The sequence below is a fragment of the Strix aluco genome, chromosome 14, assembly GCF_031877795.1.
Source record: "Strix aluco isolate bStrAlu1 chromosome 14, bStrAlu1.hap1, whole genome shotgun sequence".
In the NCBI taxonomy this organism is placed as follows: domain Eukaryota; kingdom Metazoa; phylum Chordata; class Aves; order Strigiformes; family Strigidae; genus Strix; species Strix aluco.
In genome coordinates this window covers 21,431,000-21,446,852 of record NC_133944.1, presented here as the reverse complement: position 1 = coordinate 21,446,852, position 15,853 = coordinate 21,431,000, and the positions used below count along the sequence as shown (strand labels likewise).

General features: G+C 42.3%; 1 protein-coding gene across 6 annotated transcripts in view; it reads right to left on the bottom strand.

Annotated features, from left to right (window-relative positions):
- NUP93 (nucleoporin 93) overlaps positions 1-15,853 on the bottom strand; it is an 85,089-nt gene that overhangs the window by 25,366 nt on the left and 43,870 nt on the right. For 3 of the 6 annotated variants that reach the window (XM_074839209.1, XM_074839208.1, XM_074839210.1), the window contains exons 4-5: positions 7,161-7,223; positions 4,712-4,840 (exon numbers count right to left, since the gene is read on the bottom strand). In XM_074839209.1, the coding sequence (XP_074695310.1) occupies positions 4,712-4,840; positions 7,161-7,223 (192 nt within the window). Of the gene's footprint in view, positions 1-1,595; positions 2,198-4,711; positions 4,841-7,160; positions 7,224-7,311; positions 7,552-15,853 lie in introns of those variants that run through there. The other 3 variants (XM_074839212.1, XM_074839214.1, XM_074839213.1) reach the window with 3 other exon arrangements.

Below are 15,853 nucleotides of genomic sequence, written 5' to 3'. Positions count from 1 at the left end.
TCAATTTGATACCAGTTTAACCCAGGTTATCTTCTATTGTGGGAGACCTCCCTTACACTCACGAGTGTATGTTCTTGCAATGACAATGGCTATCCACTGTCCTAGTCCAGGAGTTTTGATCGCAATTTAAAATTTAAAGACAAATAAAGCGACACAGAGTTAGCTAGGAATTTATAAGTGAAGATAAGGGCATTGACCTCTATTGAGAAATTATAAAAACTTTGTTATATTTGTGATTACTGCTTTCTGCGTAGCGTACAACATTTGAGTACAGAATTTTAAAAATGCTCAGTTGTGTTTGTCCATGATATAGTGAAATATAAATGAATGAAGGTATCAAAGATGAACCCGGACAATCCTTCAAAATTAGTTTATCATTGCATTAATTCTCAGTAATAATGCTATATAGATTATGTCCAACCTGATTATAAAATCAAGCAGCTGCATTTAGACTTCAGGCAGTATAAAAATGCCTTACAAAAAACCCAAAAGAAATCCCACTTTTTCTTTTTGCAACTGAACTTACACTAAAAATATTCTTCACAGTCACTCTTAATGGATAATTCAGCAGCATTTGCATTTTTCTTTCAGTGCCAAATCATCTGACACAAATTCCTTTAAATCCACCTAAAAAATGACAAATTCTTTGTTCTAAAGAACAAAGAAGCTGTTAAAGCAGGTTTCCTGGGAAACAGACATGATGGCAGAAATAGCGCTTTGCAGCCTTCCCCTATGCTGTGCCAGATAAATTGCAGAGTTATTTAAAGTACTGCTAAATTATGGACGTTGTCATTAATTACTGATGAGGTTTCATCTTCTAAAGCAAGTGAAGGAGGGTACATTGTTACTTAGTGTCACTTTTCAACCAGTGCCCAAACACCAGAAACATAAGGACTGGGGCTTTGTTTTGTGAATCTGGTCCCTTTTCCTCCTGCTGCTGCTCTGCAGCACCGAAGAGCATCCATGTGGCTGCCGCTCCAGAGCGGTGTGTGACTGATGGGTTAAAACCCACAGGTAAGGACCTGAATTCAAAAGTCCATGTCTGAAACTAAGAAATAACTGCTCTGGGGTTTGGGTTTTCCTTTCCTTTCTCCAATTTGAATTTTACCCTAACCGTTATCCTTTGAAGATCACTTCTAACAATCTGCCACAGCTGAGAACTGCCACACTGTAATGAAGTTCTTTAAATGCCCGCTACCAACTTGGCACTTCAGCAAAGAGAAAATTCAGGAACTCCGGAATTTGTCTTACTTTTCTTTCCTATGCCAAGAGCCATGGAAGCAAGCTTATTTCCTAATTTTTTTCCATCTCATACTTGCATTCTGGCTTCATCTTTGAATTATTAAACTTAAAGCACTGGCTCACTGAACTCTCTTGTGGCTGTGCTAAAAGGAAATTTCAAACAGAAAACTAAAACAGTGAGTCAGCATGGGGAAGGCCATTTCCACTCTTCACCCTGAGTTGCAGAAATGGAGAGCTGCGCAGGCAATCCTTCTGGAGCTGGCAACCAGCAGCTGAAGAGGCATCCCCTACAAGCTAAGGGGGGGCATTTTGGGAAGCGGGAGGATATTCTTTGGTGACAAGTCAGAACTTACCGAGTTCTCAAGCAAGGAAAAGATTATGAAAGATGTGTTGAAAACAGCAGCTAGGTGCATATGAGAACCACTGTGTTTCAGGTCAGGTTCTTAAGCTTAACTGGAGCAGCAAAAGGAAAAACAGAAAAGTGCGTAATGCACAAAGGACTGCAGAAGTGCAAGTGCACACACACACACATCTTTCTGCATCTCTAGTCTGATGTAGCTAAAATGGCTTGTGCTGTTTCTATCAAACATATTTACTTCTCCCTGCCCTGAATTTAGATCTTTCCAAAACATTCTTCAAAATTGTAATATTTATTCTGAATACTATCCATTCATGAAAGCTGCAGCTATACTGCACTGCCATCACATTTTTATCTTTTAAATTTATTTAGCCTAACGATGCTGCTTTTCAAAGGAGTCCTTCATTTGTACTCAGCCGAGCATTCAGCCTCACTTGCACACCAAACCGCGTGCATATAGAGATGCATTATTCATCACCCTCATATGCATATCCACATTCCTCAGCAGAAGTCTGGGCAGACATTTTGTCTGCGCTCCAAATGGCTTGGCCAGTCGATGTGGTGAATAACTAGGCAGGAGACTGAGCTGGAGAAACACCATCAAAATACACCGCGGTGCAGTGGGGGAGCAGAAAGCATCTTGCAGTCCTTGGGATTTAAGGGATATGAAGACATGAAACAGAGGAGCAGAACAGAAACAGAGGGCAACAGCGTCTCTCAGTCACTGCGGGACTGGGCTGTTTGACAGCAGGAGTAAAGAGCTTGGGGCAGGGGTGAAAGAAAGAAAAACCTGCAATAAAAGGACAAAAGAAATGCCTCAGCACCTAGTTGAACAAACACCTTGAGAGCATAGGTGTTTGATACCTTGAAAACAAAACTTGGGCTTTCTTCCCTTTTCCCCCCCAAGAAGCACCTTTTTATTAGCTCCGTCTTTCCCTTACGGGAAGGCAGCCAGGCTGGAGGACAAGGGGGAGCAGAAAACCCTAATGGCAAGTCCTGTGCTAGGTTCTTTGAATCATGAGCTTTGCCTGTTAATTGGTCTTATTTCCATGAATAATGTGTTGGTATTTCACTCTGCCCAAATTAGCTTGCCCAAAGCTTGAGAATTGGCTCGCAGGCAGACCGGCCCCCTGCTGCGTTTGGATCTGTGCCTTTTCAGTTGATTCTCCATCTCCAGAGGATATCAATTAAACCTCTACTATATTCTACAAGCTGTGTCTGTTTGTGTCACACACACACAAAAAACTTATTTGACTGGAACAAGGCTTTAGAAGAACAACCTGCTGTGGGGAGGTTAGATAACAGGCTTTTAACACAGTAGATGCACTTCAAACCTCTCAGACCTTTGACTTCTTGAGGCTAAGACTAGAATATATCAAGGATTTTAAATGCTCTTGAAATGACATACTGATACTACAAGTGCTTTGAAACGGAGAGTGGAGTATTACTGAGTGATAGTGTATATTGAGTCATTCATGGACAACATTAGAGGGGGTTTTTTTCCCCCTCCTTCCTCCCACCAATTTGGTGCTTGGCATCTCGAGTGCCATGGGCTGAGGGCAGTGTCCATTTGACATTGAAACATCAGAAAAGGGGTTTTACCTTTTCAGAGTAGGTTATTAAATTGCTTCTGCTAGCAGTTAATATCCACACTTCGAAAGGAAAACCACACACCTAAATCAAAGATGTTAGAAGCTATCAGAATAGCTGCCAAGTCTTCAGACTCACATCCTAAAATAATGGGATAGCTGTTCCTAGTTTTAAATTAATTCAGCCTGCATTATTTAGCATTTCTAATACTGGAAAGCTGGACAATCTTCTGAGATGTCACAGTAAAGTATCAGTAAAATACTTTCTGGGGAAGACAGCTTCTATAAAAAGATGTATGCTTACTGGGATTAACCTATATTTAAAAGAACAGTAATCAGAAAGGGACATTTCATTAACAACTTTAATTATTTCCAAATCCCTATACAGGTCATACCCCATTAACACCAAGGGCTTTTTTTTATTTTAATGTACTTTGCAGCTCTGTAAGTCATTCCAATGAAGAAGATTTTTTTTTTTTTTTGAAAAGGCAGGGCTGGGGAACATGCCTATAAAAAACTGGGCCTGTTTTCTGGCCTGAAAGCACGCCAACTTGCATTCCCCCACCCCCTATTGCCTCTCCTCTCAAGGTTACAGTTTTCATGGAGCATTGTGCAGGGGTGGTGATGTAACTCTGCTGCTACACAGATCCCAGCTGATGTCTGATGCCTCTAGCTCAGAGGGGTGGAGTTCCCACAACTGCAGGTAACTGTGCTTTACTCTACTTACTCATGTAACCAGAGCGTTTCCTTTAAGAGAATAAACTGTGAAGTTTTAAGTTGTAACAGAAGATGAGGAATGTTTTAAGTTGCTAGTCAACACCTTTTCATGTTAAACATGGGGTCAGTCTTGCCCAAAGGATTTGGTCACTACTGGATTAACCTTCAATTGCTGAACACTAAAGGTCTTAGCACAAAATTTTAATCTGCACTGCATAAGACAGCAAGGTAAAAGGGAAAGCATATGCCTCTTTTTTGGGTTTGGGGTTTTTTTTTTTTTTTGAATATTCATTTGGTTTTGCCAAGAAACCCGAGAGACTTCATCAGCCTCCTAAGAAAAGCCGTATATCATGCCTATCACACAGCAATAAGGGAAAGAGACACTAAGCCCTATGTGTGAGCACAGTTGCACCTGAGAAACTGTCTGGTCTCATTAATGCTGCAAAGGTTTCTTGAAGGTGAAGTTCACCCCAAAGTGTTTTCTGTCTTCTTGGTTTATTGACCTAACATGGTTAGTGACTAAGTTTCCAGCTTCCACATACATTGCTTAAAACATAGCTTCATCAAGAGGAGCTCCGTTGCCTGTACCCATCAGTCAATGAGAACAATGATAAAGGTTTGATATTTTGCTAGACAATGCATTCTGCTGGTCACAGCCGTTCTGGAATTAATTAGAGATTTGGTATTCCTCATTTCACACAGTTGTAGCTACAGAATAATCCAGAGGTGGTTTCAGCAGAGCTGGAATGCCAGCTGCATACACGCCATGCGTGACCACACACAGTGTTTAGAAAGACAGAGTTACCTCATTTTCCTGGGTGAAATCGAGAGCATCTTCCCCTGATGCAAGGAGAGTATGAAGAATCCTTTGTTTCACCTGTTCCCATTCAACCAGCATTGATTCTCGGTGATACTCCTCAGCCATAGCAAAAGTCTGTTGGTGAAGAAGAACAAGAGCTAAGGAACATACAGAAACACCAAACAGCCTAGCTCTGCTATTAATAGACCAGCTCAAAAATGAAACAGAAAACAGCAACTAGATAAATCAACCAGGTCAACCCTCAAGAGCTAACGATGTGCTGTATAATATTTTAACAGGCTTCCTGTTCAGGTACGAGGGGATTCAGACAGTAGGTGTGTGTGGAATTAAGACAACTCTCACATACCCCCAGCTGGTAAAGCAGGGAATCTGTGTCTCTTCCATGGTACCAGGCTGCAAATAGACAGGCAGCTTGCTTTAATTTAGCAGCTCGCACACAATATCCAGGTCATCACTGATCCATGCGGTTTGAGAGTAACTTCTCTAATGGCAATGCTTTTCACCTCCCTGGAGGCTATAAAGGTTTGACTTACTGCATTCTTAACAGAGATGTGTGTTTATTGCTCATATTTCTTTTCCAGGTCTTTACTAGTATGTTTTTCTTTAAATGGGAAATACGGTACAATAAAAATAAAAGTATTAAGGCAAATTAACCAGTGCCAAAGAATCAGAAAGTCTCTCTCATCAGGAACATAACTCAGGAAAGCACGTAGGAAAGTCATATCTCAAGAAAAAAATGTCCTTTTACCTTTAAAATGGCTGATGTGCTACATTGTCTTCAGATCCAATTAGGGGAACTCATGGAAGGAAACAGCTTTTCCCTCAATATTCCTTATTTTGGCAATAGCATTAGGATAGCAGAGATGCTTCACTACCTTTCCTGTTATCGTTGGGGTGATGCTAACTAGCAGCCTCAAGTATACCAGGACAGGAAATAAGAGTATTTCCACTAATTCTAAACAGAGAATAAGCTATATTGAATCTTTCACTTCTTTCCCTTTCCCAGCCTTCTCAGTCTTTTGCATAGCTTTGTGCTGCAGTCTACATAACTAAACATCTCGGTTGGCTGAGTAAGTTTTTCATCTCATTACAGTCCGCTGTTAGGACATTGTCAATTAAGGGGCAAAACATTCCCTGGTATAAATGAATTGATAAGAGGCAGTGACATTTGGCAAACATTTAGTTATGGTGCAGGCATGCAACTGGAGCATAAGATTTGTGTTTCTTTGTTTTATTATATAAATTTACTTTATACTTTCATGGTAGAATATAGGTCTTACCCTTACCTTCACTATAATCATTTCAACAGGGTTTTAAATATGCATCAATAATTACAGTATAATTGTATGTAATTAAAATAATTTAATAATGCTTAAGTACTATTTCTTATCATTTGAAAGAAACACAGGCTCAGTTCTAAACCTGATGCCCCAAGTGTACATGGAGAGAAACAATCAACATAAGTACTAGGAAGCATGCAATGACATTTCTCAGCAGCAGTTTTAAGACAAACAATAGGAAGCATTTTTCCACACTGCATAATTCAATTGTGGAAATCATTGCCCCAGAACACGACAGATACCAAAAGTGTAAATAGATTCAGAAACAGGATCAGATGAATTTCACATCACAAAACAACTTCCAGCTCCGAAAATCTTCAAAACAACTACTTGCTTGGAGGTGAAGAGACATGAGATGAACAGGGGAAAGCTGACTTTTTTTTTTTCCTTACAGTCTAAGTACTTCCCTTTCAAGGGAAGAAAACCAGACTCGGCAAACTCTGAGCCTAAGCGACAACTCTTGCTTTCTTACTGTAGCATTTTTCTTTGTACTGCTTAAATAAAACTTTCTTTTTTTTCCTTATACGAGAGATTTCCTTTAGACAGTGTGATGCAGTATGGTGTTCTGGCTCTTCTACAGACACAAGAATTAAACCTTGCAGCACTTCTGCTGCATAGGCCTGAATGTGCTCATATATACTTCAACAACTCCTGTAACCTGGAGAAACAGCTACAATAAATATATTGAGTGTCATCACTGTACGGGAAGTCAGTGCACAAGGCATTTCTCAGAGCAAAAGAGGAAATAAACACCATGTCGTAGGCATTATCACCTCTAGAAAAGGCAGCATCAATGTGGAGAGGGTTGGAGTGAGTGTGCTGTGCCTTATGAAAAACAGCTTCTCTGTTCAAACAGATGACAAACACTGTGAGCCTCCTGACTCTACAAAATACTGCAGTTGAAATACAACTAACATGGATTTCTTCTGGAAATTCTAAGCAAGCATTTCCTATTGTCTATTTTTTCTATATTCTCAATACAGTCCTCTTAAATTCCCCTAGTTTATAAAATACATAATATATTAATTCTTAAGGACACCCCCCCTTTTTTTTTTTTTTTTAAAAGGAACAAATGGTGCTTGCTTCCAACTTACCCTCTTCCTAGACTCTTCAATGGCTGACAGCAATGCATTATCTTTTTCATTCTTCAGGAATCCCTGCAGAAAAGGAGAAACAGAGCTTCAGACAAAAAAAAAAAAAAAATCAGCCTTGCATTAACATCAGATACATATCATAGCACTCAGCTCTTTTAACTCTGAGAAGTGCTGGGAGCTCTCTCCCCAGTCCACTCCCAAGAAGTTTAAAGGTCACTTTACTTCACCAGAGGTACAGCAAGATGCCCATACAGAGCAATGTGAAAATGAAAATGCATTAATCCCCTGTTTTAATATGCATTAAATCCTAGTGAAATGCCCTGCTTCTATTCTCTTTTATCTCCGTGTCCCAGCAACTGCTTCTTCTTGCTCTCCATTTGAGGGAGCTAGGATGAAAGCTGGTAGGAGCGATAAGCCAAGATAAGATTGTTGGACTTGAGTACATCGGGGGGAAAAAAAAAAAAAAAAAAGGAGGTTTTGACTTGGCAGCTTCAGGCAGGAGCGGAGCTCGTGGAGGCCCGATAGGAACTGTGAAAAAGAGCCTTAAAAATAGTCAGTTGAGGAACGATGGAAATAACTAAACAGTTGGAAAGCATACAGGAAAAGTTTACGGCACAGCCTCTCTCCATGCATACAGCTGGAGTGGGTAAAAAAATAATACATAAGAATACTATTTTTAATTTTCAGTATATTGGTAAATCTCAGAGGTCAGGTGTACATGAACAGACTGATATAAATGAGCTGTTAGCTCCTTATCCCAAAGGTTACTTTGTGACCCATACTTGAAAACATACCATATTTTGAATTTTAAACAAACAGCCACGGGGTAAACCAGTAACACCCAGGCACAGGATACACAATTGCAGCAGCATCTGACTGAACTTGCCAGGAATTGGGAGGCTTTCGTGACCTTTGTTCCTCACATCTTTCTGCAAATAAATGGTTCCTGCCCCAACAATCTGTCAATATCGCTATTGATCCATACAACCTAGCTAGAGCTCAGCAGCTCCAGAGCAACACAGATCCTGTGGCACAACAGAAACTTGCTGTCATAGGGATTTGGACCTTTGGGAAAATATACTTATGGTCGGTCTTAGTCCTGCAGCAGTACTACATGCAGCCACAGGTATCACAGATTGCTGCTTAGCTCTGGGAGGTGAGAAGGGTTTGAAATCTCCTCGAACTGAAGAAATCTGGCAGGAAACTCTACTGCATAGGTGTGCTGTCTGCCTTCCTGCTACCCAGCATCGGTATGGGAAATAAAGGGCACTGCACCCCTTCCTTCTGAAATATGTAGAACAAGCATTTGAGGTATGAGACAGCCTGTGACCCCCTTCAGCTGGAAATAGAAACATGACCCCTTTCTGTAGACCACATAGAGAACGATCTGCCATCCTTCGAGACACATGTGACACAGTCCCCCCAGAATCACATACTGAAGAAAGTGGCCACTTCTACACAGCCTATTCTTCATTTCATCGTCCATCCTGTCTCGTCTTATTTTTAGACAATGCCCAGAGAGAAATCACAGTTACAATCTGAAAAAGGGAAGCTAAATCTAGATCCTTGCACATGTCTGGGGACCAACTATTACAGCAGCTGTCACCAAGGCAAGGGCTGCCGCCGTCACCCGTCTGGGCCTTATCTTGGCTTTGCACAGGAGAGGTGGGGGGGATGAAGACACAGCTTTGTAAGGTTTGTCTGTGTCTGCATCATGAGTGGAAGGACTTTGGGAGAGCAACAAGTTTTTGGTTTGCCTTTTTTTTTAAAAAAAAAATTTCCCCACCTCCAAACTAAATTGGAGAAAAATTATCTGGAATTATAACAAGCAGTGCTTCTAGACCTTCAAAGCACACACCAATATATGAGCAGAAAACACAGCCACCTATCTGATGGTAGGGGTCTGACGCTGCAGAGAACAGTTTGCCATATTCTAACAACACTGCTTGCTAATTTTACAGGCATAAAAAGCCCACTGTCCCTAAGGTGCAGACCTACAGCTATCTGGAGGCGATGGAAGGTGCTGAGCACACCGTGCCAGGCACCACAGCTGGCAGAGGTCCTGGGTGCCCTGGCTCCCTGCTTGCTCTGTGAGCACCGGGCTCCTGAAAGCCCTGAGATACACAAGTTCTTACTGCCCTCCATCCTCCCGGCTCTCCTTGGAGGGGTGTGTGTCCTGAGCTGAGTAGGTACCTGTCTAGAAAGGTACACAGCAATGATGGTAATCAGCAGAGTAATTTAAGATGTGCTTGAACTTCCCCTGAAGTCAGTAAATCCAGGCTGAGTATCTTTCTTAATGAAACCTCCTAGCTTCCAGAGAGTTCACTAGGTCCGTTTAAGGGATTACATTACACCAAATGCCAATTAGGGGATGATAATTGTCCTTTTCAGTCTCAATAACTACTCCTTTAGCAAATGAAAATCCTCACACGTTCCAAATAGTATCGGTAATGCCTCACTGAGAAGAGGTACATTTTAAAAATGTTGCCCTATGCCTTGCGCTAAACACTGTGACTGTAGCATGGCAATTGTGGCTTCAGTTAATTACAGGCTAATTGTTAAACCTCAGAAGAGGGAGCTTCATAGCTGATGCTGGGGCTCCTGCTACCGCTCACAAGACTGCTTCTGCTTAGTTAGGCCAAACCAGAGCTCCTGGGGTTGTCTCTCTAGGCTTTGGTGGCCAAAATTTCCACACGTTAAGAAAGAAAGGAGTGTCCAGCTGCTGCAACATTTATTCCCAGGGTTTATTGCATTGCCACCTAGTGGTGCACTATGCTTTGGTCACTGGACATTTAGATTTCATGGATGTATATGAATGCACACAAATGCCCACCTGCTATAAGAAAAAGCAGAGCTCACTGGAACAAGGATGGGCAGAAAGATGGAAGAGATGTGCTTTACACTAGAGAACTTCGGTCCTCAAAAAATCCCAGGCCACATAACAGCTTTAAGGGTTCACGTATTTCTCCAGCCTGGGCCTTGAACACTGCTGGTTGTGCTCACCAAGTTACATCTGCCCTAAAAGCTTTCTGTGATCCCAGAGGTAAGGTTTGACTTTTCCACAAACGCTGGCAGACTGTAACAAGGATACGGAGGTACAGCGTTCAGCACGCACAGGGAGTACACGGCCCATATATTGCAGGAGCTGCCCTCTCAGGGGAGATGCTACTGATTGTACAACGAGCAACTAGACATAGCTTCGTATTCAGTATTGAAAGACACAAGCAGGAGGAGAACAGAGATATTGTTAGCAGACAAAGGGCTATTTCACAGTGGCAGATGGCAAAGACAGGAATAGCTAACACGAGCATCGCTAAAACCTCAGAGGTGAAATCCTCACCTTGCAGCTCTCTGTGCACGAGCTCGGCCATTGAAGGGATCCCAACGTAGCCTGGATTTTGCTTGAAAATGAAAATTTATCTTATTTCCCTGAGGCAGGTTTACAAGAAAAGCTCACAGAGCCCTAATGTCACATCATGCTGTCCTGCTTTAGTGAGTGGCATTTAATTTTCCTCTCTGTTACTGTGGGACTCCCACACATTCTTCCTGCGTCTAGTTTGGAAGGGAAGCAGCACAATCCTTCTCCATCACAGGTTTTCTGCAACGCTTACTGCTGAACATTTCCTACACATGATTTGTACAATATCTGTCGAGATGGTGTTTGCAAAACAGGGACACAGGCATAGAAATACACCCACTCTCCCACCTTCAGGTTCCCACTTTCCAGCTAGTCCCACTTATTCTTGCACGTCTATTGGCTCTCAGCACCTTTCCCCAGCACATTCCAGTTCCTCCTGGATCTCCTCCCCCTTGGAGTCCAGTCTGATCATCTCACATTCTCCCCTCTCTGCTGAAATCCAGCCCCTCTCTGTCTCACACGAGGATGGTTTGTGAGAGGGATCCCACCAGAGGAGGGGCAGGACCCCTGGGAGCCTGTGCCATCTCCCTGTTCTCGTCGCACTTTTTGCTCCACTGTCATTTCTCATCTCGGGTAACCGCTGTCTGACACAGGCTGATGTGACAGGAACCGCCACCTGCCTTGCTCCAGACTGAATTCCAGCAAGAAAGTGTTCCAGTAACTAATTCATTATTGGTACGAAAGGGCACGCATGCACTGATGGTCTCTTTTTGACAGGAGATTGAAAGTCTCTTCCATTTACAGCAGTAAATGAGGTTAGTAAACTCTCTCCTGGCTGATAGAAGTCTCTTAATTACTTCCATCAGCCAGGCCATACTTTTAATACTTGATCTTAGTATTCAAGCTGTCAAGAGAAGGTGAATGTTGCCAAATAGTATACCGAGGCCTTGGATGTTGACAGCAATGCTTACTTTTTCACTGGCAAGGGAAGAAAGGAGAAAAATCAAATGAACAATCTGGGGCCATTTCAAGTCAATTGCTCTTTGATTAAAATATTTCCAAGTGCTGGATTTCCAGCAGATCCAGTGAATCCTGCAAAGGACTAGCAGGGATAATGATAATATGGTTAACAAAAAAATCACTTCAGCAATGGTTTGGGAACAGTAGCTCCAGATGAAGCACCCGATTTTATTATGTCTACTAGCAATTTTAAGAAACGATTTACTAAATACAATCCTACTGTAAGCACGCACACGTGTGAGCACGTTCCTAGGCTGGTGCACCCTGGCACTGCATTCCTGGCCACGTTTTCTCTAGAAACAGAGAATGAAGCAGAACTACCTGGAGCCCACTGTCACAATAACAGACCATATTATACATAACTGCTTTTTTAATCCAAATTACTGTTTGTGCTGACACAGGTATTAATGCTTGCTGGCTGGCTTTAAACAGACAGGCCCAGGGGCCCATAAGCAATGGTGTGGCCAACTAATGTATTCCTGAGATGGGGATGTGCCAGTGTAGCACAGACAATATTTTTCTCTATTCAGACTCTTCTTTTTCAAGCATCACACCAGCATCTCTTGGAAGCTTCTGTAGGTCTCCTAAGGTTTGTTTTGCAGAAAGCATCAGCTTTGCTAAAAACACACAGATAAGCTGCTTTACTACATACCTTGGCCTGTGCAACAGTGTCCTTCAAAGCAGCAAGGCAGCTGCCCAAAGATCAGCTACCAAATGCAATGAGCTAAGAGCGTTTGTGAAATTGGCTTTCTCCTTAGAGGACTTCAGATGGCAAAATTGCTACAGAGCCAAAGGACACTGAGAGCCCAAGTGCAGAGATCCTCAGAGAGGAAAAGAACCCAAGGAAGGCTGATTTATCAGTCAGCATTGCTTCAAAGCTGTGTGAGAGACTAGGACTGAATCACTGTGCACAGATGCAAAGGTCCACTGAAAAGCAAGGTCTGATGAGGCTTGTCCCACAGCTCTGTACAGTGTTTAATTCAAGGATTTAGCAATACAAAATTTTCCTAGCCTAAGACAGCTGACCTTGTCAAACTACATTTTTCAAGTTCCTTACCACCATGTTTAGAACAGGAAATCCTACAACATTTTCCCCAAAAATTAATTCACTGTTGACTAAACAGGAGAAAAAGCAGGGAAAAAACAGAAGGGTTTACAGTTTGCTAAGACCCAAGAGCCAGCTGTTGCATCAGAGACTTTCAAAGCAACAGCCACGTTGAAGCTTAAGAGGGAAAAATGTGAAGACTAATAGCTGTAACACAGAACTGTGCTAATACAAACACTGGGCTTGGGGAAGATTTGCTGCTCCGCTACCTGCCTTCACAGGCATATTGGACCACATCCCCCCAAGCACCATGACTGTGCTCCACACTTGTAGCCAATACTCCTATTCAATTGGTTTGAAAGTCAAGGTAGGAGAGCTCTCCCCCACCCTGCAAGCAGATAGCATTTCGGTGGCAGTAAGTCGTTAAAATATACAAACCCTGGCCTAGGCCTAATCTCTGCTCCACTGCGTGACTAGCAATGATTTTAAAGATTATTTCACTTTCTTTAAAGCCGCTTTCTGCTCCAGCAAAACCAAGTTTTGCAGAGCTGCAATACTGTCTCTTTTCATGATGGAGGAGCAGCAATATGGACCCCACTCTGGTGGCAGCAAGAGCCGACGCGCCCTGTGCTAGAGCCCGCGCGCGTTGGCGACGGGCACAACTCCCCGCGCACGCTCAGAGGGCGGCAGCGCGCACTGCGGAACCAAGAAGGGGTGCCATTTGCCCGCAAGCCTTCTTCGACAGGTCGTGTGCATTGTGGAAGATGCACAGCAGCAACCTTCGCTGGAGACAAGTTCTAGGGCAGGAACAGGGCTTCCCTGCCCCACCAGCCGCATGCCATTGATGTACTGCTCGGCTTTGAATGCAGCCTTTAATCTGTGTTGCAGAGCAAGCCTTCGGCAAATATTTACAAAGTGCTCTCTGCCGCAGGTTAGTGCCAGCAATGCAAAAAATCTAGTACATTTTTTTTTGGTATAATTTTACTGGTTTAGACTGTTTGATCTGTGAAACTCATGCAGTTTTCACAGTAATCTTCAGACCGTATCCAGGAACATTGAATTTTGCTGTGTTGGATAAATATCATTATTCCTTCTAGCCGTGACAGGAAAAACTCAAACTGCCGAAAGAAGCACTCCTCAGGAAATCACAGATCAGCTCCTAACAGAAGCAGGGGCAGATGGTGCATGCTCTTTGACTCTTGCTGGGACCGTTTGGATCTGGCAAGTGAAGATTGGAAGTGTGCTCCTTAGACATACAGGCTTCGAAGGAAGAAATACAAAAACCTCTTAGCTCCCGCTTCAGCCAGGAGACCATCCATTAAGCGCTGAACACTAATATCAAACCATCAGTTAATATCAAACCATCCCCCAGCACTGAGAGGCACCATCCTATCCCACACCCAACCGCAGCCTTTCAAAACGCATTTGCAGCATGCGGCCATCAAGTAGAGTGCGCAGCATTTACAGCGAATATAAGCAACATTTACCATGAAATATACAGAGAGGTCAGCTTTATCACACTGGAAAAGTCTAGAAGAATACCACTGCTCAGATTTCCTGCTGGAATACTGTGCCAGGCACTCACGCAGCAGCCCCAAAACTGAACTCTGCTATGCGGAACTACTTGTTCTGCATATAAACAGAGACCAGCACTGCTGGCACAAAACATGACTCCGCTCAATTTTAGCTTCTTCTAATTCAACATAGGATGCTCAGTGAGTTCAGGCCTCCATGCATTACGACATCTCAATATTTCACTTAAAATTATACTTACAAGTGGCTTAACATGGAAACTCACTGCAGTGTTCCTATTCACTTTAAGATTTTACAAAATATGCCAGAGAAATTTGCAAGATTTAACAAACCCAAGCGTGATGATTAAATTGAGTGAAGTAGAATACTTGGCTCTAAAAAACACCGAAGTATATCAAGCATTGCAATATATATAATTTATATATTACTTATATAGTGTAGCTAATTATTAAGATATTAGTAATTATTCAAACTATTTGTTGTGTCTTTCCCCTTCATCAGAGCAAACCCAAAATAACTTCAATTACACAGATTAGTGTCTCATTTTCAGACTCTAAAAATCTTTGCCGTGTCATGTTGGGCTGCACAGCGCATGGGAATGCTGTTAGAAGTGGTTCTCGTAGGCTTTTTTTTCAGTCAAGCACTTTAATGGCATAAAACTAAGATAATACCTTTTTTTAATCTAAATTTTTTCAGCAAAGTTACTCAGAATGAGGTTCTCTTCCATATACAATTATCAGCCTCCACTGCACAAATCATTTTTGACAGCAATTGTTAATGCAACACAAAAATAGTGTAAGCAACAGTGCTACCTTCTCTAGGGATCCTCTCTTCCTCCCCAGGTATGTAGTTATTTTCTTTCTCCCTGCAATGCAACTGGGAGCTGGTTCAACAAGAATCCCAGGTCCTGCCAAGCTACAAAGCACCACGGAAATCTCTACAGTAACAAAACAAAGTTTGAATAACCCTAACCTGCTTAGAGGTCATGCAAGAAACTTAATGAAGAAAAACAATGAAAAAAAAATAATATGTATCTGAACTAGAGAAAGAAGGTGGACAGACTCTTGCCAGTTACAACAGTAGGAAACGTTACTCAAGAGCCACCAGAAAGAGCTTGTTCAGCTGGCTAACACTGGTACATCACACCGAAAGCATCTCAAACAGCGTTTCTGTTTGTCTTAATAAAGATAAACAAACCAAAATGTCACAAAGGCAATTAAATGCAACATCACCTCACTTGGAATACAACTTCTTGAGTAAGGAAAGCTCTCCGCACAGATCAGGCCAGCAGGACCAGTGGCAGGACCCACAGGAAGCCCATCTCCTTTGGCACCGTCAGCAACACCATCCGCACAGAGCGAAAATCACACAATCTGAAATCTGAGCTTGTTCATCATGTTTCCAAATGCATGGATACATTCTTCTCAAAATTTCGAAATGCAGAGGGATGACCTTGGTGCGGGGCTTTGTTCAGCGCCATTACAAGTGGTAACAGTCTCTCCCCTGCGCTACAAATGTCCTTGTATTAGCATCCTGATTAAAAAATACAGCCCTACAAAAATCATAAACGCGTCAAGAGATTCACAATCAAAGCAAAACTCAGGGCTTTGGCTATTTTTTTGAGTTTAGTTTAAATAAATGAAATTGAGGTAATGCCAATGGGCTTGAGATCCACAATGCAACACTGTATTTAAAATATTTATAGCATGCAAACACAGATAATTTCTGATCATCCAC